The 23,497-nt window shown below is 41.1% G+C and overlaps 1 protein-coding gene across 4 annotated transcripts in view; it reads left to right on the forward strand.

The window, feature by feature from the left end:
* Positions 1-14,307, forward strand: part of FGF13 (fibroblast growth factor 13) — an 833,122-nt gene extending 818,815 nt beyond the window's left edge. For all 4 annotated transcript variants that reach the window (XM_081565116.1, XM_081565114.1, XM_081565115.1 and 1 more), the window contains 2 exons: positions 11,133-11,331; positions 12,910-14,307. In XM_081565116.1, coding sequence (XP_081421242.1) covers positions 11,133-11,331; positions 12,910-13,046 — 336 coding nt within the window. In that variant the 3' untranslated portion in view covers positions 13,047-14,307. The remainder of the gene's footprint in view (positions 1-11,132; positions 11,332-12,909) is intronic.
* The last annotated feature ends 9,190 nt before the right edge of the window (positions 14,308-23,497 follow it).

Consider the following 23,497-nt stretch of genomic DNA (forward strand, 5'->3'; position numbering starts at 1 on the left):
CATTCATATATCAAAGTGTCTTATTTTAATGAACTTTATACTAATCCTGAGTTTCTCCAAAGACCTGGACTTCCTTTTTCTTTTCTTTCAGAGATGGATGTACTTTCCACAGAGGAAAATCTCCAGGAAGAAATAGGTTTATTTGTTTATCAGGCTCCTCTATAGATGCTAACTTTACAGAAGAACAACCTGCCCTGGGTGGCTTCTCAGATTTTCCCCTGATGTCTGAGCACAACCTGCAATTTGGACAGGAGACAAATTTTCTCCAACAAGAGAAATGGCTCACTTTCTCCCTCTCCCCCTGTACGGTGCAGGTGGGGGTGGAGGCAGGATGGGGAATGGCAGGCATTTCTCAAAGGCCTCAGGATTATAGAACTGGGAAAAAGAAGAACTCATCGCCTTGACTTTCTCTCTTCTCACTTCTTCTTGTCTTTCTCTCTTTGTCTGCCTCACCCCCGCTTCTCTTTTTGTCCGTCTGTCTCTTGAGAACATACAGACAGACACAGGACTCCGATCAAGCTGATTTCTATTTCGCTCTACCAGTTACCCACCTCTGCACCCAAAGAGGCAGAAGGCTAGTGTCAGTAAAAGTTCTCTGGGGTCATCCCCTAAAAACCCTGAGTGTAGAGAGGTCCCTGAAAAGAAAAGAAAATCAGCACCCAAATGTACTGAAATTTAGACATGAATATTTTGCCATAGAAGAGTCAAGTTTTCATGGCATAAACTAAGAGAATGTTCCATGGACGCATTACTTAGGATCCATGGGACATTGCCTGGCAGGCTTGGATTGTGTTCTGAGTTAAAGCTCTTCCTTTCCTCTGCAGCCCAGGGCCTGTTAGCACTGCTGGGTCCTCGGTGGTTTTCTGCTCTGAAAACATCTTAGAGATCAAGTTGCCTGAAAATAAGGGTCTCTTGCACGTCAACATGGCTTCCCAGGTGGCTCAGTGGTAAGGAATCCATCTGCCAATGCAGGAGATGTGGGTTCAATACCTGGTTCAGAAAGATCCCCTGGAGAAGGAAATGGCTCCAGTATTCTTGCCTGAAGAATTCCATGGACAGAGGAGCCTGGTGGGCTACAGTTGCAGAGAGACATGACTGAGTGACTGAGCACACACATACACACACGCATGTCAACACCAGCTACCTTAAACAGATTCCAGCTTCCTCTTGAAGGAGTTGCCTCCCTGCTCTGGATTCATTCTCTAAATGAAAGTGTGAAAGCCAGACTCCAGTGCATTAATATCTCTGGTTTCATTTCTTCAACTGAAAAAAAAAAGTCTACCGAATCCATTGTAATCATTACCTTTCTTATTGTCATCATTATTAAACTTTCCCTTATCTGTCACTCGAATGCCATTAACTACTGAAGCATTTGTAGAAAACTGTTAAAGTAGGTGCTGCTTAAAGGTAAGGAGCTATTAGAGTTTTCAGGATTGTTGTTATTAGTAACCTACATGACGAAAGTAGAACTAGCAAAACAGTGGTTTAGAACAAAAGAAATGGAATAATCATGTTGCACTTTTGTGGCATAGTAATTAAAATGAGATGTGTAAATGTCACTTGGCCTGTTAATACTGGATTATTTCACAAATCTCTTTAATATCATGCAGGTTCACTGATACACATTACAGTAATTCAAATTTTAGAATCTTAGGATACTTTAAGCCCCAAATGAAAGATGTGTGCATTGTCACCCTTGCAGAGGAATCACTAACGAAAGGCATTCTCACCCATATAGTTCATGTGTAACTTGAAGCTCTGTGAACTGGGAAGGCACTTCTTTACTCTGTTTGTTTGCAGTGATGACCCGTTTCCAGATCAGTTTGAAGTTGGGACGGTCGTGGGGAGGAGACTGCATTCTCCTGTCTATCACACGAACAGGAAAGTAAAGCAAGGCCAAGGACCCCATAGTCTGTGAGCACCCCGATGTGTGCTGGCTGCTTTCCATGCTCTCTGCAGTCCTCCCTGGGAGGCACGTGTTGCTATTCTCCTCTTAGAGATTCAGGATCGGAGCCCAGGTCAGCTGCCCAAAGTCAGGAATCTGGAAAGTTGATGTGACAGGTTCGAAGATAGCTCTGTGCTGTTCAGAGAGCCAGGACACACGAATCGGAGGAAGGACTGACCCTTCAGCCAATGTTGGAACCATCCATTTAGAGGAGAACTGACATCACAGCGCTTGTCTACACAGTGACTGTTGGGGTAACAGGGTGCACTTGCAGTGGAGTTCATAAGGGCTTCTTTCCTGTGGCTTTTCTCCCTTGTGAGGTGGGAGAACTCCTCTCGCAGGCCACAGGGAGGTCATTCCATTCTGAAGCTCATACAGAGGCCTGCTGTTGAGATTAAATTAGATCATTATATAGGCAAAGGGACTTCCCACCGTGCTCGGTGCACCATAGGCTCTCAGTAAGGAATAGTTGAGAATGAATTCTTCCATCTGAGTCTTCAGTTAGTGAATAATCATGCCACTCAGACTCGTGGTAAGTGACTGTCACAAGCATCCTTTCATTATCTCCTTTCAAGGGGCAAATGTTAGTGGAAATGTGCTCTCTACATGGAAACAGGACTCTGTACAATTTCCTGTCCCCAAAAGTTGTTTGCAGGTGTTATGCGATGTGGTTGTCCCATAGCCCTCTACATCTTTCTCATCCTTGGTTTATAGATGAGGCCTTTGCACCCTGCCCTGTGACTCCAGGTTTTCTGGTTTGCAGTGGAAAGCGCACAGTAGTGACTTCCTTCTGAGCAGAAGCATTGCTTTGCTACCTGTGCAAGAGAAAAGATAAGAAGTCTTCTTTGAAAGTCTTTGAAGTAGACTCTTGGCTATTGTAAATGACTCTGTTCTGCAGAGACAGACCCTATCAAATCTAACTCAACCACTATGTAACACAAATCAGAATTACCACCCTCACAGTGGCCTGCAGCACTAGAACAGGCGCCTGATGCACGTACCTGGGTACAATTTTATTTTTAATAGGCCATCTACCTTGCTAGAGTTTTTTCAGTTGATCTGTGCAGAAAGAACCTTTCTCCTTTGCATGTTTGTTGGATGTCTAGGGAAAGTTTTCACAGTTCCCAGGCTTTGAACATTTGGGAAGGAGCTTGGAAGAGCTATCTAAAATACAGCCTATAAGTTTATTCTCTTGGTGACTACAAATTCTTCCAAAGTCATTCTCTTGCTGATGGGTTTAGATCCTCCTCTGAAGACGCCCCCATGGCTCAAACGGTAAAGAATCTGCCTGCAATGCTGGAGACCTGGGTTCAAGCCCTGGGTCAGGAAGATCCCCAGGAGAAGGAAACGGCAAGCCACTCCAGTATTCCTGCCTGGAGAATCCCATGGACAGAGGGACCTGGTGGGCTACAGTCCATAGGGGTCACAAAGAATCAGACATGACGGAGTGACTAGCACTTTCACTTTTCTTTCTGAAGTTCTTCTACAGAAGAATCCTGCCACAAACTAGAAAGCATCACAGTAATGGAGAATAGCTAGCTAATAGTCACAGATTAATTCCAATAACCAGCCAAAAGACAGGAACGTTTATTTTTAGAGATCATATCTGATATTTGATTCCCCTTTCAAAGTACAGAGGTCAGCCCTGCTTATAAGAAAAACCAACACTGCGAGTTAATACACATTATAGACAAAAAAAGTTGGAGAAAGTTACTCACTTTAGAGAAGTGTTCTTCACTTGAGAAAAAATGCTTTCCCATGCACAGATTTTTGTTCAGCAGTAAGATTTAATCTAGTAAGATTTTTAAAGAAAGTATGATGGCCACATAGTCTCTGTAATATCTTATATAAAATGAAATCTATCTTCTGCTACCTAATTGGATTCCTAGCCAATCTGTATTCTTCTGCAAGGCTTGGACCAGATTGACACTGCCTTGGACCAATCACACAGCCCTGGAGATGTGTGGTCTATCCCACTTCTTCATCACAAATCTCAGCAAGTTACTTCCATCTCAGAATGTATCTGCTGACCAGGTTTGGAGCTGAGTGAGGCCTTAGGATCTTTTTTTTTTTTTTTTTTAAGAATCATTTATTTTTAATCACAACAAAAATCACTCTTCTTAGGCTCTGTAAGGGAGGCAGTGTTTTTGTTTTGATTCCTGCTTTATTCTAGCTTATTTCTATGTATTTTATAAGACGAATTGTAGAATTTAATATTTCATGAGACTGCTCTACAGAAATAGATGAAAATCTAGAACCAGCCAATACAAAGGACTCAATGAACCCCAGGGCTAAAAGGTGGTCATGTCTGCATCCTAATTCTGTTTACTTGACAATCTCGTTAACATTTCTTTTTTTTTTTCATTTTTGTTTGTGACGAGTTCAAGAAAGGCAATACTGGGGTGCCCTATTTTGTGGGCTCAACATAAGGTCAATGAAAATGTCTGTTAGATACCTTGGAATGCAAAAATGCTACTGAGAAGTTTCACTATAAACATATGAGGAGAAATAGTCCCATGTGCATATTCTTAATTATGATTTGTTTCATTGCAAACGGTTGCCAGCTAGCACGTGTACTTTGAAGTCATTTTGTGACGTGGTATTTCACGAAGCCCATTTTTCAGTACTTGATCTCTTTAGTGCTGTGGCTTGAAGCACTGCAGCCTTTTTAGCCGACTGCAGACCAAAATGACAAATGGAAGGAAGCAAAACAGTTTTTGGGGAGCCAAGCTTGGAGGAGAACGCTAAACACCGAGTGTCATTCACATGCAGTCCTCATTTGGGGCAGAATTGATCTCCTTCCATGGCAATAAAACAAATATAGGCAGATCCTTTCTTTAGAAATTGATTCCAGAGTGCAGAAGAACTTTGAAAAGAAGAGAGAATGTATTTATTTTGCCTTGGTTTTCTGGGCATGTATTATCAGAAGTAATCACACATTTCATGTTTATGGGGCTTTACAATTCTCAGAGCTTCTTTCATATACATCATCTCATTGCCACCTCGTCCAACCATCCAGTAAGGTCAGCCGGATTGGTCCCCATCCCACCTCCTTACCTTTTTACAGAAATCAGGCAAACAATTTAGTTGCAGTGTTTAGCTGTTTGCAGAGCCAAAGACCAAGAGTATGAGTTTAATGCCTATATCTTGGTTACCAGAAAATCTCTTTATTCTTGCAGCTTCAGCTTCAGTTTTATCTTTATTAGTCCCCTTTCTCTTCCTCCCTCTCTGTCTCTCTCCTTCCGTCCTTCCCTTTCTCTCCTCCCTCTCCAGTTTTTTAAATTGAATTTATCTGTAGGCTGCTTTCCTCCTTTTATCGCCTACTCTTTCTGCCCTGGCAGGCAAGTTCTGACTTGTCAGTCTCTCCTCTCAAACAGCCCTCTATTCATATCCCACCACGTTTAACTCTTTTTTGGACCTGTATAAGCTATCTCCCAAGTCCTCTTCCTATGAAATTCCATTCTTTTCTTTGTTTATTTCACTAGATATATACTGATCATTGACTCTAAGCCAGGCCCCATGCTCGGAGCTGCCCTCAAGTATCCCACAGTCCAGGGATATTTGAGTGAACAAACCAAACTCTGTTTATCATAAATTAATAATTTTGTTTAGCTACAGTGTACTGGCTAAGTATTGATTCCCTCTTCCCCAACCTCTCCCTTCCCGTGCTTTGATCTTAGTAATAATGAAGTTCATTCACATCAAATATACCCTGGGAGAGAACATCAAAGTCCTGCATATAATAATTAATCCTGGATTTTGACATCACCGATAGAAGGGAAGCTTATATAGAGAATATAGGTAGTTATGGGGTCACCCCTCATGGGTATGACTTATATTTTAAGATTCTATTTTATCTTTTTTTAACAGAGTTGAAAATCTAATGTTAATCTGCATATTATTTTCATTAGGCTGGGGAATAATTGACACACACAAGTCAGACCTGGTTGAATAACCTACTAACTTTAAATCTAGAAAATTAATTGTCATCAGAACATGGCTGAGAATCAGAAGAGTGACCCTTGCTCTTGGCAATAATTGTTAAATTAATTGGATCGTCAGGCTATTGAAAATGTGGCCAGAAGAGAGGAGGAAAAGAGAAGGAAGTGAGAGAAGTAAAGGGCGAGATAGATTAGTTATGTTTCTAGAACTTGCTGAAAAGAAGAAATCATGTTTTATTGAGTTCATTTTTTAAAGGTTTTAAAATGCCCACTCATCGACCCATGAACTGTTTTTTTGTGTTCTATGATGCCACTAAAAATGTGACATGTGAATAGAACAAAACGTATGGAGACACATTCATCTCTACCAGTATTTGTGCAGTTGACATAGTGTCTACATATGCAAAAACTTACATTCAGTGTTCAGGCTTTGTTCAACAGCCTAGGACCTTCGTGTTGCCATTTTATGTATGGATAACCTAAGGAGGCTCTGCTGGTCTCTTGAGATCCAAGGAAATCAGCACCACCCTTTTAAAAAAGATTTCTTTTGAGAGAAACGTGTTCAAAGCAGTCACGATATTCCTGGCAATCCTCAAAGCCTAGTGAGGTACAGACTCAAGTAAAACACTGCCACCCTGTCCGTTGGTAGCATAGCTGCAAGTACAAAAGCTGGGGGCAAAGGTATGAAAAAAGCTGCTGTTACGGTGTGTGTTCGCCAAATGACTTTTTGTTTTTTAACGTGGACCATTTTTAAAGTCTTTATTGAGTTTGTTAGAATATTGCTTCTATGTGATGCTTTGTAGCTCCCTGACCAGGGATCGAATGCGCATCCGTCACATTGGAAAGTGAAGCCCACCCCCCGCCCCCACAATGACTTCTTTCAATCAAGAAGGCACTTAGCTGTGATGTGTGCGCTGTGGTATGCCGGACGTGTTTAGCACGTGGAGATGATGTACATGATATACAGACGGTTTTGAGCTCTTGCCATTTGGGTTATGGCTCTACTGGAGGAGGGCATGGCCACCCACTCCAGTATGCTTGCCTGGAGAATTCCACGGACAGGGGAGCCTGGCGGGCTACAGTCCATGGGATCGCTAAGAGTCAGGCACGACCGAGTGACTAACACTTTCACTTTCTGGAGGATACAGCTTCACATCCCCTGCGGAGTGACGAGGCCCTTCGTAGGCTCCCTTGCAGGAAGCTACCATCACAGCCCATGCTTCTTCTGACCCGGCTCCAGCTCCAGGAGGCCAGAGAGCTATTTCATCTCCTCCATCCTGTGCCCTTGGTGCCAGGGGCAACTCAAGGCACCAGGGTAAATTACTATCCCAGGTCCAGAGCCTTTCTTCTGGGACAAAGTTGCTTTCTAGCACACCATTGAATCTGGGGGGCTCTTTGCATATATCCTTCATTATTGATTGCATGAATGCCTTATTCACTTGATTCTCAAAGTCTGTGTGGAAGTCTAATATGCCCCACTGAGGGCAGCTGACCATCACCATTTGTAGCTCTAAGTATTCTCTAGTATGCTCTACTGACCTGATGTTGAGGGTTTCAGATGTTTTCATCTTGTCAGTGGTAAACCTCCAAAGAACTATTTTGCCATTAATAGTGAATACATTGGTTTAAAAAAATGGTACTGTTAGATTTTGCTCTGGATCTGTTCATTCTGCAAATGTAGATTTTTAATTCTTTACTCAAAATATAATCACTGTCATTAACTGGTATGGATTCTGTGGATAAAAAAGTTAGATAATCACTGAGGAAAAAACTAACCTTGAACTTTAGGGGGAAGAGAGAGGATGATTACAGAAAAGAGAGTTTAGAGAGATTGAATTTTTTTCAGAGTTATTCCTCTGAACCTTACTAACATTATTTCTCTGAAATAAGTATAGATATGCAAGAGTGGTAAACAACTTTTAAGAGAAATCAATGCATGAAAGGTTAGAAGACATAAAGCACCTTTTCTTTTGTACTCATGCCAAGTAATTTCTTCGTGGCTGTGCAGGGAATGCTTGACGTCTTTTTAATTCATTTATTATGATAGCCGGTATTTATCTAATGCCTATTCAATACAGAGTGCAATGAGTGCTGCCTCTGTTTTGTGCCTATTACATGTCAAGGCCACTCTGGTACCTTTTTTTCCAGAGCACTAATAATCATCTCCAGATCAATCAAACATTGATTGCTTGCCAGAGGTCTACTTGGTATTCTGTGAATAAGGCTTCTCTGGTTAGGGTTCAATCCGATTTCTATTATTTCTGTGAACCACTGCTGAGACACAGAGATGCAGCTATACCCCTCTTCCCTTTGGTGGCCCTTCCTGTGTTGGGTGGGATGTTCACATCTTTCCACATTTGATAAAAATCAAGCCTCTTCTGCCTACTCATTTCAGCACTGGATAAAATGACAGTGTCACACACCGAGAACAGAACACTGCTTTGGTTGCTTCAACATTCTTTTTTTGGCCTCATTTTCCTCCCTCTCTACTGAGTTCTTGAGTCCAAATTTAGTGGTGATGACTAAGAAATTGCCAGGATGTGACAGAGCATTCAGTTCATTGAGTCCTTCCTTGCCATTTTCCAATAGTTGTAACAATTGCCAAGTTTTTTTTTTCCTCCACATGTTGGAGGTGCCAGTATCTGTGTAGTATCTGTTATTCTGAACAGATTCGAATTCACCCAAGCAGGATTTGTCCCTGCAATGACGGCCTCCGTCTACATACAGCTGATTTCATTCTGTGGTATTCAGGAAATTCCCTGCAGTCTTCTTACTGGGTTGATACTTCTGAATCCCGGTGTTTCTGATACGTCAATCTGAACCTCTGCAATGCGAATCCTGTAAACCAGCAGTCCCCAACCTTTTTGGCACAAGGGCCTGGTTTCGTGGAAGACAGTTTTTTCCAAGGACAGGGGTGGCGAGGGGGCGGGGCATGGTTTCGGGATGATTCTCCTAAGGACCTCAGTCCTTTGCATGCACAGTTCACAGTAGTGTTCGCCCCCCTATGACAATCTAATGCCGCCGCTGCTGATCCGACAGGAGGTGGAGCTCAGGCAGTTAAGGTGACTGATGCGGAGTGGCTGTAAATACAGATGAAGCTTTGCTCGCTCACCTCCTTCTCTGCAGCCGGATTCCAAACAGACCACGGAGTGGTACTGGTCTGTGGCTCAGGTGTTGAGGACCCCTGCTGTAAACAATAACGGAATGGTCTGCTGTGTGCTAGGCAATATGATCAGTCACTGATGGCTGAAAGGCAGATTCAGAAATAAAAGACAAGTTCCTTGTCTTCCAGAGCCAAGCATGCACATGTCCGAGTCACGGGGCCATGCCAGAGATGGATATAAGAGTTCCTGGGAACACAAATACAAGTGTCATCGGTTCTGACTTAGAAGAGGTCATATATAATTTCAGGGGCAGTCATATTTGAGCTCAACCTTGAGGAATGAGAGGAAAGCCAGTTGGTAGAGAGATCCAAGAAATGACGTGAATGGGGTCTATAAAGGCACAAAGGCACAGACTGAAGGCATGGTAACGAGTACATTGTGGAGAATTTAAAATGCCACATGAAGTTGTCATTTTACTCTAGGCAAGGCAAAACCAACATTCTCTGCAATCGTGCTCATCCCCAGAGGACACGTGGAGACTATTTTAGTCATATTTCTTTGTAGGCATACCTTGGCTTTCCCTATGTTGAGAATTCTACAAAGAGGAGTGTTCACAGCCCATAAATAGAAAGCTTTGGTTCCTATCCTGTGATAGTTGCCTTCAAAGTACATTGCTTCTTGAGTAGGTTGAATTTGTGTGAGTCTTCTGAGTCTCTATCGAGTATGCCCCTAGACTGAAATTATCCCAAAAGATGACTCTGTTCCAGGCACTCTGGAAGCCAGATGGAAGAACCAGTAAAATTACTGAGTGAAACAGATTTTGTGGATTTCCAGAAAAAAAGAAAAGTGTTCAATTATTTAACATTAAGAAAAAAAGCAGCCTCATTTGAGGAATCTGTCTCTCTTTGCTGAAATGATTCTCTGATACTGCTGCTCAGATAGTATACTTTGCTTGGAATGCTACCTAACATGAAAATGAAGGAAGGTAGGACCATGGAGGCATTGTTCAGAAAAGACAGGTGTCTGGAAAGATTGCAATATTTTATTCAAGGTGGGATTTTTTTTTCAGGTTTTATCAAAGCTTATTCCTGATCAGATCCCAGCAAAACAGCAAGAATCAAAGGGCATCCTTGGTGTCACTGTCATAAGAAACTCACTTAGCATTTTCCTCGTTATCTTGGACTCCAAGTGGACCCACTGCTACCCTGCAGATTACTTAGAGATTAAAATCTGATGTTCATTTCATGTTGTCTACAAATGGATATTTTACATAGCTATTTCTTGTATAATACACATATTGCAAAGCTTAAAAGAAGGTTTTCTGGTTTTATTGGTTTTCAGAAACAGTCTGTTGGGTCAGGAACCCTTCATTTGTATGGGGAAATCCAAAGAAAACATGGTCACACACATGGCAGAAAATCACATTGTCAGGTTCAAAATCCCCTGGGCTGCTCTCTCATGTCTGCTTGTAGAATTACTGTAAATTCCTTGCTTCTATATTGATTTGTGTGAACTGTTACTGTAAGGCAAGGATGGGATGATGAGGGACTTTTTTTTTCTGTTTTTAAGTCAAGGTCCAATGATCTGAAAAAAAAAGAAATCAGTTTAGTTTATCTAAAAGTAAAAGTTAGTCTTTCTTAGTAACATCTCTTTAGAAATCTAAGCATTCAGCATTGTAACACAGATTTCAGCCTGGTGCGATTGAAAATTATAGCATATAGCAACTGGACAATCTATGAAAATTAAAGACAAGGATGAGATGTTTATTTCTTATATTTAATCTTGAAGGGAACAAAGCTGCATGTGACAGTTTTATGCTTGTCTCTTCAATCTTTGGCTCCTCTATTTATCCAATACATTACACTTATGTGACTGGTCCTCATTTTTCCAGTACCTTATTACAAAGAGAGCTAATTATTGATCAGTAGTCCTTGCACTTAGGGCTTTTTATAAAGCATCACTTGAAATGTTATATATAGTCTCGGTTTCCAATGATAATAGTTTCTGCTGTTAAAATAGAATGCCAGTCATAACAAGCTTTAACAAAGTATGTCCTAAACTCCTGAAGGGCAATACCATATGGTTCTCCGTGAAATTCATAGCTTTAAATATTGAGCTTTTGTTTATTTACTTTTCTTGTAGGAACATTTCACACCTGAATGCAAATTCAAAGAATCAGTGTTTGAAAATTATTACGTGACATATTCATCGATGATATACCGTCAGCAGCAGTCAGGCCGAGGGTGGTATCTGGGTCTGAACAAAGAAGGAGAGATCATGAAAGGAAACCATGTGAAGAAGAACAAGCCTGCAGCCCACTTTCTGCCCAAACCACTGAAAGGTAAAGTTGAGAGTATACCAGATGAAATGAGTATCGGAATTGAAATCAATCCTTTATTTTGAAAGTGGAACATAATCCTTCCATCCTGAGGCTGCTGCTGCTGCTGCTAAGTCACTTCAGTCGTGTCCGACTCTGTGTGACCCCATAAACAGCAGCCCACCAGGCTCCGCAGTCCCTGGGATTCCCCAGGCAAGAACACTGGAGTGGGTTGCCATTTCCTTCTCCAATGCATGAAAGTGAAAAGTGAAAGTGAAGTCGCTCAGTCATGTCCAACTCTTCGTGACCCCATGGACTGCAGCCTACCAGGCTCCTCTGTCCATGGGATTTTCCAGGCAAGAGTACTGGAGTGGGGTGCCATTGCCTTCTCCGCCATCCTGAGGCATTTATACAAAAGTTCGGTAAAATGTTACACTTAAAAAGAACATTAAAGCATTGACAGGAACATCTAATCTCCTGATTGGAGTTGACCAAAAAGTTTGTTTTGGCCAAATCCAAATGAACTTTTGGCCAACCCAATATATCTACATGTGGTAACACCTTACTTATGTGGAAATAGCTTAATTGCTAACTCAGGACAGCCAAAAATCTCAAGGTATACCAAAATAGGTAGAAACACAGATGTTCAAATGCGTGTACACTTAACATTTATTGGAAACCTCCATGGGCCCAACACTATTGTCCCAACAGTTTTCATTCACAGTTTTGTTTATCGGTCATTATTAGCAGCTTGGTGGCAAATGAGAGGGCTTCCGTGGTGGCTCAGTTGGTAAAAAATCTGCCTCCAATGCAGGAGATGTGGGTTTGATCCCTGAATTGGGAAGATTCCCCTGGAGGAGGGCATGGCCACCCACTCCAGTATTCTTGCCTGGAGAATTCCATGGACAGAGGAGCCTGGTGGGCTGCAGTCCATGGGGTCACAAAGAGTTGGACATAGCTGAGAAACTAACAAACACACACACACAGAGCAAGTGAGAAAGTGTGAGGGATAGGAATGGCCTGCAGGAGGTAGATGACAGAAGGAGTGAGACACAGTGGAAAAGGGGTAGAAAATCCAGACAGAGCAGAGCAGAGCAAGCCCTTCAAGAGGTTACTGGCCTGAGGTTAGAAGAGCGGTTTACCAGAGGGGCAGTCTGCCCAGTCAAGTCAGCACAGCGCCCTTTGACAGCACATTTTCTGGAGCCAGATTACTTGAATCCGCCTGCAATGCAGGAGACCTGGGTTGATCCCTGGGTTGGGAAGGTCCCCTGGAGAAGGGAAAGGCTACCCGCTCCAGTATTCTGGCCTAGATAATTCCATAGACTGTATAGTCCATGGGATCGCAAAGGGTCAGACATGACTGAGTGACTTTCACTTTCACTTTTCATATAAAACCATCAGTGATGGAAATAAGGCTTTAGAATTCTCTACATGCCTCTGTACCAAGACTGGCTTTTGCTTCATCTGGTCCAGTCCGCTCTCTACTGAGTCTTTGAAAGCAGCATTTCTCAGGTCTGGCCTCCAGCAGGGAAGCCCCGTGGGTAGAAGGAAAGCTGAGGGCCAGTGCGATGGCCTCTGATCCTGTGTCTCTGTGCTTTGTAGTGGCCATGTACAAGGAGCCGTCTCTGCATGACCTCACGGAGTTCTCCCGATCTGGAAGCGGGACCCCGACCAAGAGCAGAAGTGTCTCCGGCGTGTTGAACGGAGGCAAGTCTATGAGCCACAACGAATCAACGTAGCCAGTGAGGGCATAACAAGGGCTCTGTAACAGAACCTTACCTCCAGGTGCTGTTGAATTCTAGCAGTCCTTCACCCGAAAGTTGAGATTTGTTAATGTCGTTTACCAAACAAACAAGGCAGAATTCACTATTCTAATCTGCCATCAAACCTTCTCATCCATCCAAAAGCCCCATAATTTAGATCGAGCTTGTGCAAAAAAACAGTGCCAAGCCTGATCAGTGAACTAAATCTGGGAGAAGGACTGCCCAATTTTCTCATGATCTCACCTCTGCTGAGGCGAAGACAAACCAAAAACATTTCACAGCACTAATGCTGATTAAGAAAAATTTGCTCTCCAACCAAGACAATTGAAAAGACCACCATTGTTCTTCAAAACAAACAAAAAAGAAAATAGAACAAAATTAACTGCTTCCGTGTTTTGTAGGGGCAAACAAAATTCTGTGAACCATGTTGTTTTCTTGGCTTAATGTTTTCTATCTATGCTTGATTCATATGTATTCTTTATTTTGCAATTTTATGATTTCTGAAATTCAATGGTTCTATTGACTCTCTGTCACTTAATCCAACTCAACCAAATTCAGGGTTGAAGCTGAATTGGCATCTCAGGCTCAAGGTTCTTGTGATTTTACCATATTTTTCCCCTTTAGATTCGTAGTATTCTGGTCAAGTTCTTGTGCTGTACTTTGTGCGTAGAAATTGTGTTGTGTTGTCAACCCCAGTCAGTAAAGATTACTTAAAAATCAAGATTATCCTCAAGTGTAGTTTTCTCTTAATTCCATTTGTGTTATCATGTTAAACTATTATTGTGGCTTCTTGTGTAAAGACGGTAACTGTGGAACTGTGATGTTGTCGTTTGTGTTGTTAAAATAAGAAATGTCTTATCTGTGTACGTATGAGTCCTCCTGTCATTGTATTTGGCACGTGAATATTGTGTACAAGGAAATGTTAAGACTGGTTACCCCTAAACAACATATACTTATACCTGCTTCTGGAAAAGTGTTTAAGACTTAGCTAGGTTTCCATTTAGATCTTCATATCTGTTGCATGGAAGAAAGTTGGAATCTTGGCATAGAGTTGCATGATATGTAAGATTTTGTGCATTAATAATTGTTAAAATCTGTGTTCCAAAAGTGGACATAGCATGTACAGGCAGTTTTCTGTCCTGTGCACAAAAAGTTTAAAAAAAAGTTGTTGTTTAATATTTGTTGTTGTATACCCAGATACGCACCGAATAAACTCTTTATATTCATTCAAGAAAAATCCTTTAACGTGTATTTATTGTGTCCATTATGTGCCGTGAATTGTGGTAGAAACTGGAGTTACACATTGAATTATGTATATCTGATCACTGCCTTCAGATAATCTACAGTCTAGAGATTTATATTCACATGAATACTCTTAAAAGTGTAATTGTTATGCTTGAACTGCAGGCTGGAACAGAAGAATTCTCATTCCCATTCAGTGATGAACTGTACAAAAGAAACTATATTCTAGTACCCTGCTGTTCACACTGTCATTTCCCCCTCTCTGATGCTCATTTCTTTCAATAGAGGAAAGGCACGGGACTAAATATCTCAAGTCCTTTTCATCTCTGAGAACTGAACATAACTATTTTCTTTTTTTATTAAAATTTCAAACCATAAATTAAAAACAGAATGAATTTTACAATGAACGCTGGTAAACCTACACCTGGGTTCTAATATTCACTACTATACTGTACATCTATCCATCCATCAACTCCGTCTTATTTGTGACACGTTTCAAAATCAACTACAGATATCTGTACACTTCCCCCTAATTTGGTATGTATCTCAGTAACTAGAGTTCAGTGTCCATTTGCAGTTTTTTTTTTCATCATGTGCAACTTACAATAAAGTGCACATAGAGTGTCTTTGTTGAGTTGACAAATGCATACATTTGGGTCACCATAAACATTGTCAGTGTTGCTGACTTTTCACTATCTCCCCAAAGCTGCCATTGCCTGGTCATGATGCTTCAGGAGTCGACCATGTAGGAAGGTGAGAGTGGAGGAACAGGTGAAACATAATTGGCATCCATCAAATAAAGTTCCTGGGGCCCCAAGCAGCATGCTTTTGCACAAAGGAAGGCTGCTGATTCCTAAGACATCTGGGTTGGATTCAGCAGGAGCTCCTAGCCTAGCCCAGCCCAGCCCAGTTCAGTCACCTTGTGATCCTGTCTTAAGCCCTCATCGTGCCAGAGCTCTTAGGTCCAGCTGCATGAAAGATGCTGCCTGCCCAGTTTGGACAGGAGCCTGGGTACCCTATGCCATAACCAGACTCACTTAACCTTGACGCCCTATTCAGTCTTCCTAGTTTTCAATCCATAGAGAAAAGTACTGCCTTGCTCCAAGGGCTTTAAGATTTGGTTATTGATGAGTTTCCTTGCAGCTTTTCCTTTTTCATTGCTCAAGAATAGAATAGGTCTGCTGGTCACAAACAAGTCAGTACTTTGGTGTCTTAGGAAGCCTGGCATAAATTAGAAGTGGCCAAAATGCCCAGGAATAATCCTTTAGTCCCAGCATTCTCTATGAGCTGACTCACATTGTTTTTAACCGAAGGTGATGTTTAAATAAGTCAATAATTAAACTGACTTCCAAAAAAACCTCACCGCAAACAGCAATACTTTCACATACCCTCATTACACACACACACACACCAGTAACATTTCTCGTGGTCAGAAACATTAGGTGTGCCAAATATTTGATGAAATAACAGTTTCAGAAAAACACCACAAGAACTATTGGCTCGCAGATATGTGTCCACAATGTAGACACCTGGAGGGCTTGTAAGACACAGATGGCCAGACCCCACCTCCAGTGTTTCTGATTGAGTAGGTCTGGAGTGGGCTCAAGCCTTCGGATGTTTAAGTTCCCGGGTAAGGCTGCTGGTCCTGGGGAACCATACTTTAAGAACCACTGGCACACACACTATCCTTCAGGATTGAAACTGTGGATTAGAACATGGAATTCTAGAAAGTTCTGTGTTAAGGGAGCCTGCTTAACTGAGAACTGCTGGGATGAACTGCTGCTTCTTTGACCATGAAGGCACAGTTTCACAGAGCCCATGTTAACCCTGCAGTAGAGCAATGGTCCTCAGGCCTTTGGGGATACCAGAACCGCCCATTGTGTTTGGCCTGCTTCCACAGTTTTAGGCCACGCCTAGGAATGTGCCAGAGAAGGCAATGGCACCCCACTCCAGTACTCTTGCCTGGAAAATCCCATGGACGGAGGAGCCTGGTAGGCTGCAGTCCATGGGGTCGCTAAAGAGTCGGACACGACTGAAGCGACTTAGCAGCAGCAGCAGCAGCAGCAGCAGCAGCAGCAGCAGCAGGAATGTGCTAAATTGGGCGCCCACCACAGTCTGAGACCACTGCTCTGTGGCTTGCACTCAAATCTCAGGTAGTCACATTCTCTGTTAGTGTATATCCACAGAGTATATACAGAGAAGTGTATATCTTCTTGTCGAATTGAGTCTAGGAAACAATATGGAAAACAACCGATACCCCTTTCTTCAAGCTTCTTGCAGTTATTTAAAAGAAAAAGGAATACCAAAGTTTTCCTCCAGGAGTTGTGCCTGTACCTGGAGGGAACACAAATCCTTAAAGGCCTGAGCAAGGAAGTGATCTGTAGCCCTTATCCTCACCTTCCTCACTGGCCTGGTCCTAAACCAATCAAGTTCACTGAGTGAGGGAGTGATAGTCACTCAGTCTTGTCAGACTCTTTGTGACCCGGTGGACTGTAGCCCGCCAGGCTCCTCTGTCCATGGGATTCTCCAGGCAAGAATACTGGAATAGGTTGCCATTTCCTTGTCCAAGTTCACTGAAGAACTTGTCAAAGGAGCCAGCAACATGTATCCGAATTTTCCAAACAGCCATAATCCAAGTGAACACAGTGGAGGAAATGAATATCCAATAGGATCATCTCTTCATCTACACTGACTGATTATGTTAATAATCAATCTGTGGAGAAGGCATGGCAGAATCCAGGGATGATGACCATTTTGAATAAATGTCATCCAGGTGCCTTAGAAACCTCATTTAGTTGAGATGTGTCATTCATGAGTTAAATTGAAATGTGCCCTCACTGGCATGTCGTATTCCTACCAACAGTCTTTCCAAGGCAATCTAGACTTCTACTATCATGCTTCTCAAACTTCTTCCAACCTCTAGTTAAAGCCATTTCCACATTTTAGATCTTGATTATAGCAGCACCCTATTATAGTACCAGAATCTGTACAGGAATGTGGTAGTGGCAAAATGGATGACCATTTCCAATCAAAACCAAGTGGAGAGCTGGTAGGCATTTGTGCCCCAAATTATTAACTTTATTGACAATGACAACTTGTCATACTTTTCATCATGCTATATCCAAAACACTTGGTCCCAGGGTTTGGTTTGATGCATTTAGCTATCCTGGAATGAAGCCACCTGGCCACTATGCTAACTTCTTCTGATACCTTGGGTGTGCCCTTTACCCCTAATGAATGGAATGCTATAAGCAGGTACATGCAACAGAATGTGCCTCAAATTCTGGGTTGCTCTTTAGCTCTAAATGAGAAAAAAGGGGAAAATCCACACTTGGAGAAATAGCATTTGAGTGCTCTTTTTTCATGAATCATCACATCCTGGACCTTTTTAATCTCTAAACATTGTGCTACTTTTTAGAGGTGAGTTTGAATTTGCTACACAGAGAGCAATATTCTATGCCAAATCAGTCAGCCCTTTTGCTAATACACATGAATACAAATGTCTGGTATTTTCTTCATCACACTTACTCTAACAAAAAAAATAAAGTACAGGGCATCTTCTGGGAATGTTTCCACTTCTATGTGGGCATTCTTGAAGAGGTTTGTAACAGCTGAAATTCTGTCATTATGCAGGCAGTCTTTCTAGAACACCCAATATGGCTGGTTTTCAGTATTAGGATTCCAAACTAATTTACCAAATATCAGTGCAATCTCTTCTTTTCTATTAATTTTGTTTCACACACTCTGCCTCTCTGTCTCTCGTCAGTCACTTCACACACACACAAACACACACACACACACACACACACACACACACACACACAGATGTGACCCCTAAAGATTCTCAGAGATGTTCTGTTTCTCTGGGAGGATAACATATGTCTATTCCGTAGGGAGACTAGGACAGCCAAGTTTGAAAAACCAGACCTCAGGACAGAGATCGCCAACAGGTACCTGAAAAGATTCTCAACATCACTTGTCATGAGGGAAATACAAATGAAAATCACAGCGAGATACCTAATCACACACCTGTCAGAACAGTTGTTACAAAAAGGACATGAAATAATAAGCATTGGTGAGTCTGGAGAAGCAGGAATCCTCCTACACTATTGGTGGGGATGTAAATTGGTGCAGCCACTATGGAAAACAATATGGAGGTTCCTCAAGATATAGAACTACCATATGATCCAACGATTCCATTTCTCCATATTTGCTTAAAGGAAACAAAAACACTAATTTTAAAGAATCTGAAAAAGAATATATGTATATATACATACATATATGTATATATATATAACTGAATCACTTTGCTATAATAGGAAACTAACACATTGTAAATCAACTACAGTTCAATTGAAAAAAGAATGTAAATAAGATAACCTAAAAAGAGATATGTGCACCCTTAAGTTTATTGCAGCATTATTTACAGTAGCCAAAATATGGAAGCAACCTAAGTGCACTGGTAGATGAATGGGTAGAGAGAATGTGGCATATAGATACACCGTGGAATAGTACTCAGTCATGAAAAAAATGAAATCTTGCCATTTCTGACAACATGGAAAAAGCAAACAAAACAGAAATAGACTCATAGTTAAAGACAGCACACTGGTGATTACCAGAGGGGAAGGAGGTGGGATTGTGCAAAATAGATGAAGGGGATTAAGAGGTACAAACTTTCAGTTGTAAAATAAACAAGTCATGGGGATGTAACGTACAGCACAAAGAATAGAGCTAACAATACTTTAATAATTGCATGTGGGGACAGATAGTAACTAAACTTATTATGATCATAGTGATCATTTTATAATGTATAAAAATTTCAAGTCACTATATTGTACATCTGAAACTAACATAATATTATAAGTCAACTATACTTCAAAAAATACTGGGAAGAATAAAATAAGATTTTAAAAAATAGTGCCCCCTGGCTTCTGAAGCTGTCCTGCCAGCTATGACACTTCTTTTCACTAAGGAGAATTGTTCAGATTTGTCCCCACAACATGTTAGCATGTCTGTACATTCTGTACTCTAAATAATTGTGTGCACTCAATTTGTTTTCAATTCCGCAAAGGTAACACTTAGAGTAAGAGAAATGTACAAGGGTGATGACTGAGTAAAAACTCAGCTCCTTGGAGTCAATTTCTCAGCTTGTTGGCTCAGTGGTTATTTATTACCTTATAAGCCTTCAGTGCACCCGCAGCACATGACTGAGGTCTGGAGAAAGCATTCAGGCAAGGACCAATGGATTGACACTGAGTGAATCTTGCAGAAAAAAAGAGATATTTTGGGGTTTGAGCAATGGGGACATTTTCCTTCCTTATTGGGATTAGTAAAGTGGAACTCCAACTGGAACTAACTATTCAGTTTTACATTCTTCATATATGTAAACCTCTCCATCACTAATACCCTTGTATAATACAAACTGGATGGTTCCAACCCAAGTGTTCTTTTCTTCTTTAAAAGTTGCAAAACTAGGATCAGTTAGTTCTCAAAGACTGGCTGTACTACAGTTTTCCCTTTAATATAAAACAGCTGAACAAAACAGCTTGCACAACATTTGAGTTTCCTGGGTCTTAGGGACATTTCAAAGTACATCATCATTACATTCACCAATGTGCTGTATGCCAAATCCATCACTTCCCTATGGTGTGTGTATGTAGTGGGTAGGGCACTAAATGGAGTCCTGCTACCTACTCTTAGGGAAGTTTCAGTGAGGAGATATTCAAATATCCTTGAAGTCACTCATATCAAGTAGAATACCATGTGACTAAACCGTGCTAGAAACCAAATACACAGGTTCTACTTTCCAGAAACTCTCAGTCTAGAATAGTAGACAGATGTGCAACTATCAACTTTAGTCAGATTAGGACAAACACTGTAATACATATAATCAAGGTGTCAGGAGAACACAGCGGTGGAAGAAAATTGATTAGAGAAATTGAAAAAGTTTCAAAGAGGAGTTCATCTGAGTGGAGTCTTAAAAGACAAATAGGACTAAAACAGTTAGAAAGGTAATATAGATGACTCTAGGACCAAAAACCAATATAAGCAAAACACAGAGTCATTAAAAAGCATTGAGTGTCCAGAAAACATTAATCAGACTAGCGTAGCTGGACGATGGGAGGCAGAGCCCCTGCTATGCATGCAAGAGATGCTTGGGAGGAGAATAACCTCCCCACCATGCTTCATTCCATTATGTCTCATTGCCGGAAAGAGACTGTGAGCCACCTAGGTCTGGATTATTGGCATGTATAATATAAGTTTTGAAACTTAGTTGCTCTATATGTTTTGTAAAAACCCAGTGAGTAAATTGGTCTCTTCAGTAGACAAAAATCAAAGATAATGTCTATGAGCAAAGTATGAATCACAATCTTGCCTATTAGACTGGAGTGGATGGGTCTTACTAATTCCCCCTTCGAATCTCTTGAACAATCTGTTCTTTGCCAGCTCTAAAAAAGAATTTGTCAAGCAATATGGGTTGTTTGACCAGTACAATCACATAGAGAAAGAAAAGCAGCAGCAAGATAATGAAAGGAAAACTTTCTTCAAGCAAACTCCATCTAAATGTACATTTTAATGATTTTTTTCTTTGACTAAAGTTTATTTGGAGTTTTTGGTTTTCCAAAGTTAAAATAACATCTCTGCCTCCCTCTCTATACTCCATCACATACGGGCCCCCACGCATGCCATGGGTGAGCATGCACACACAAACACACACACAATATTTGTATACTTCTTTGGGAAGGAGAGCTAAAGTTTTCATATAATATAACATACAAAGTTCTTAAGTATAAAATTAATTTGGCTTGACAAACACAATCACCATGGAACCCAAACCCTTGTAATATAGAGTGTTTCCAGCACCACAACCAGTTTTCTTATGCCCCTTCCCTGTCAATTCCCACCCACCACCCAAAGGCAACCAGTAGTCTGATTTTTTTCACCTTAGCTCACTTGTTCCTGTTTTAGAACTTATTGCAAATATGATCATACATATGTAGTCTTTGTGTAAGATTTCTTTTGCTCAGGACAATGTCTCTGAGATCCATGCATGTTGTTGTGTGTTATCTGTATTTCATCCTGTTTACGGCAGAGTGTTGTTGTTTAGTTGCTAAGTCGCTTTGTGACCCGGTGAACTGTAGCCCGCCAGGCACCTCTGTGCCTGGGATTCTTCAGGCAAGAATACTGGAGGGGGTTGCCATTTCTTTCTCCAGGGGATCTTCTTGACCCAGGGATTGAACCCATGTCTCCTGTATTGGCAGGCAGATTCTTTACCACTGAACCACCAGGGAACATAATTTGGCTATACCTACAATTGGCTTACCCATTTCCAGTTGACAACACCTGGGCTGTTTCCACATTTGGGCTGTTTGGAAGAGAGCTGCTATAAACAGCTTCATATGCAGGTTTTTGTGGAAACAGGCACAGAAGTAAATACCAAGGTGTAGATTTTCTGTTCTCCTAGAGTAGGTGTATGGTTCATTTTATGCATGTGTCAGAACTTTCTCCAAAGTAGTACTTTTTTTACACTCCTACGAGCAGAGTATAAAAGTTCCAGTTGCTCCAAATCCTTCATTCTTTTTCATTCTAACCATTCTGGTATGTGTGTAGTGGTTATCCCATTTGGCTTTAATCTGCATTGCCCTGATGATTAGTGATGTCTACCACATTTTCATGTGCTTACTGGCCATTCATGTATCTTCCTTTGCAACATGCCTGCTCCCATGATTTGCCCATTTATATCACACTGTCTTTTTATTATTGATCTGTAGGAGTTCTTTATATAACCCAGGTACTAGTTCTTTGTCAGATATATGATTTGTGAATATTCTCTTCAAGTTTATGGCCTTTTCATTCATTGGTTTAATGATGTCTTTTAGTGAGAAGACATTTTAGTTTTGATAAAATCTAATTTACAAATTATTTTCTTTCATTATTATGGATTTTTATGTCTTATCCTTAGCTTTTATGTTTTATATCTATGATCCAGTTCAAACTAACTTTTGTGTATGGTATAAGGTCCTATTTGAGGTTAATTTTAAAATGTGAATATCCAGCCCTGCTGGTTGAAAAGACTTTTCTTTCCACATTAGGTTGCTTTGGTGTCTTTGACAAGAAATCAAATAACCACGTATATGTGTGAGTCTATTTCCAGACTCTGTATTCTGTCCTACTGGTATATTTATTGATTCGTATGGCATTACTACACAGTCTAAATTACTGTAACTCTGTAATAGGTCTTGAAGTCTGGTAATAACTCCTTCCACTTTGTTCTTCTTCCCCAGATAGCTTTTGAACATTCTAGGTCCTTCTCTGGGGAGCTGGAGATGTCCCACAAGGCTTGCTCTTTAATCTGCCCTTCTACTTTTCCATCCCCTCCGAGTGCTCACCTGATCTCATGTTTTCATTCATCGTTGCTAACTAATGAATCTCCAAATCAAATCATAATCTCTGGCTAAGTCCAATTCATGCCCCAAGCCCATGTAGACATTCCCCTACAGCTTAGCTATTTCTCCACGTCAGCAACGAATTGAATTCACTATGCTTTCCCCCAAGCTGGCCCAAATGAGAAGTAAGATCACTCTTACCAGCTTCAAGCTCCGAAATACAAGGTCTTTGAATCATCTCTTCATCTCCCATGGCTAATCAATGAGGGTTGCAAATATTTATGTGTTTTTCTTTTCTATTTTTTTTTTAAACCATTCTCAGAGCCACCTTCTCTGGAACGTTCCACCTGAATTAATGCTATTGTCTCCCACTACCTCCACTTCATATCCCAGTTAGATAAACTTCCTAAAAATCCTTTGGACCATATTGTTTCCTTATTTGATAATGTCTGATCAATTTCAAACCTCTGCGTTTGGTCCTTGGAGGCTCTTCCACATGTGTATGCATGCTCAGTCGTGTCTGACTTTGCGACCCCATGGACTGTAGCCCCTCAGTCTCCTGTGTCCATGGGATTCTCCAGGCAAGAATACTGGAATGGATTGCCATGCCCTCCTCCAGGGGGCTTCCTCCAACTCTCTCACTTCTTCTCCTAGCAGTCTTTATAAATAAATGTGCTACCTGGTAGTTATTTGAGCCTTTCTTTTTTAAAAATTAATTAATTAATTTTAATTGGAGGCTAATTACTTTATAATATTGTAGTGGTTTTTTTGCCATACATTGACATGAATCAGCCTATT

Source organism: Giraffa tippelskirchi, chromosome X, assembly GCF_054371585.1.
Source record: "Giraffa tippelskirchi isolate mGirTip1 chromosome X, T2T-mGirTip1v1.2.pri, whole genome shotgun sequence".
Taxonomy (NCBI): Eukaryota; Metazoa; Chordata; class Mammalia; order Artiodactyla; family Giraffidae; genus Giraffa; species Giraffa tippelskirchi.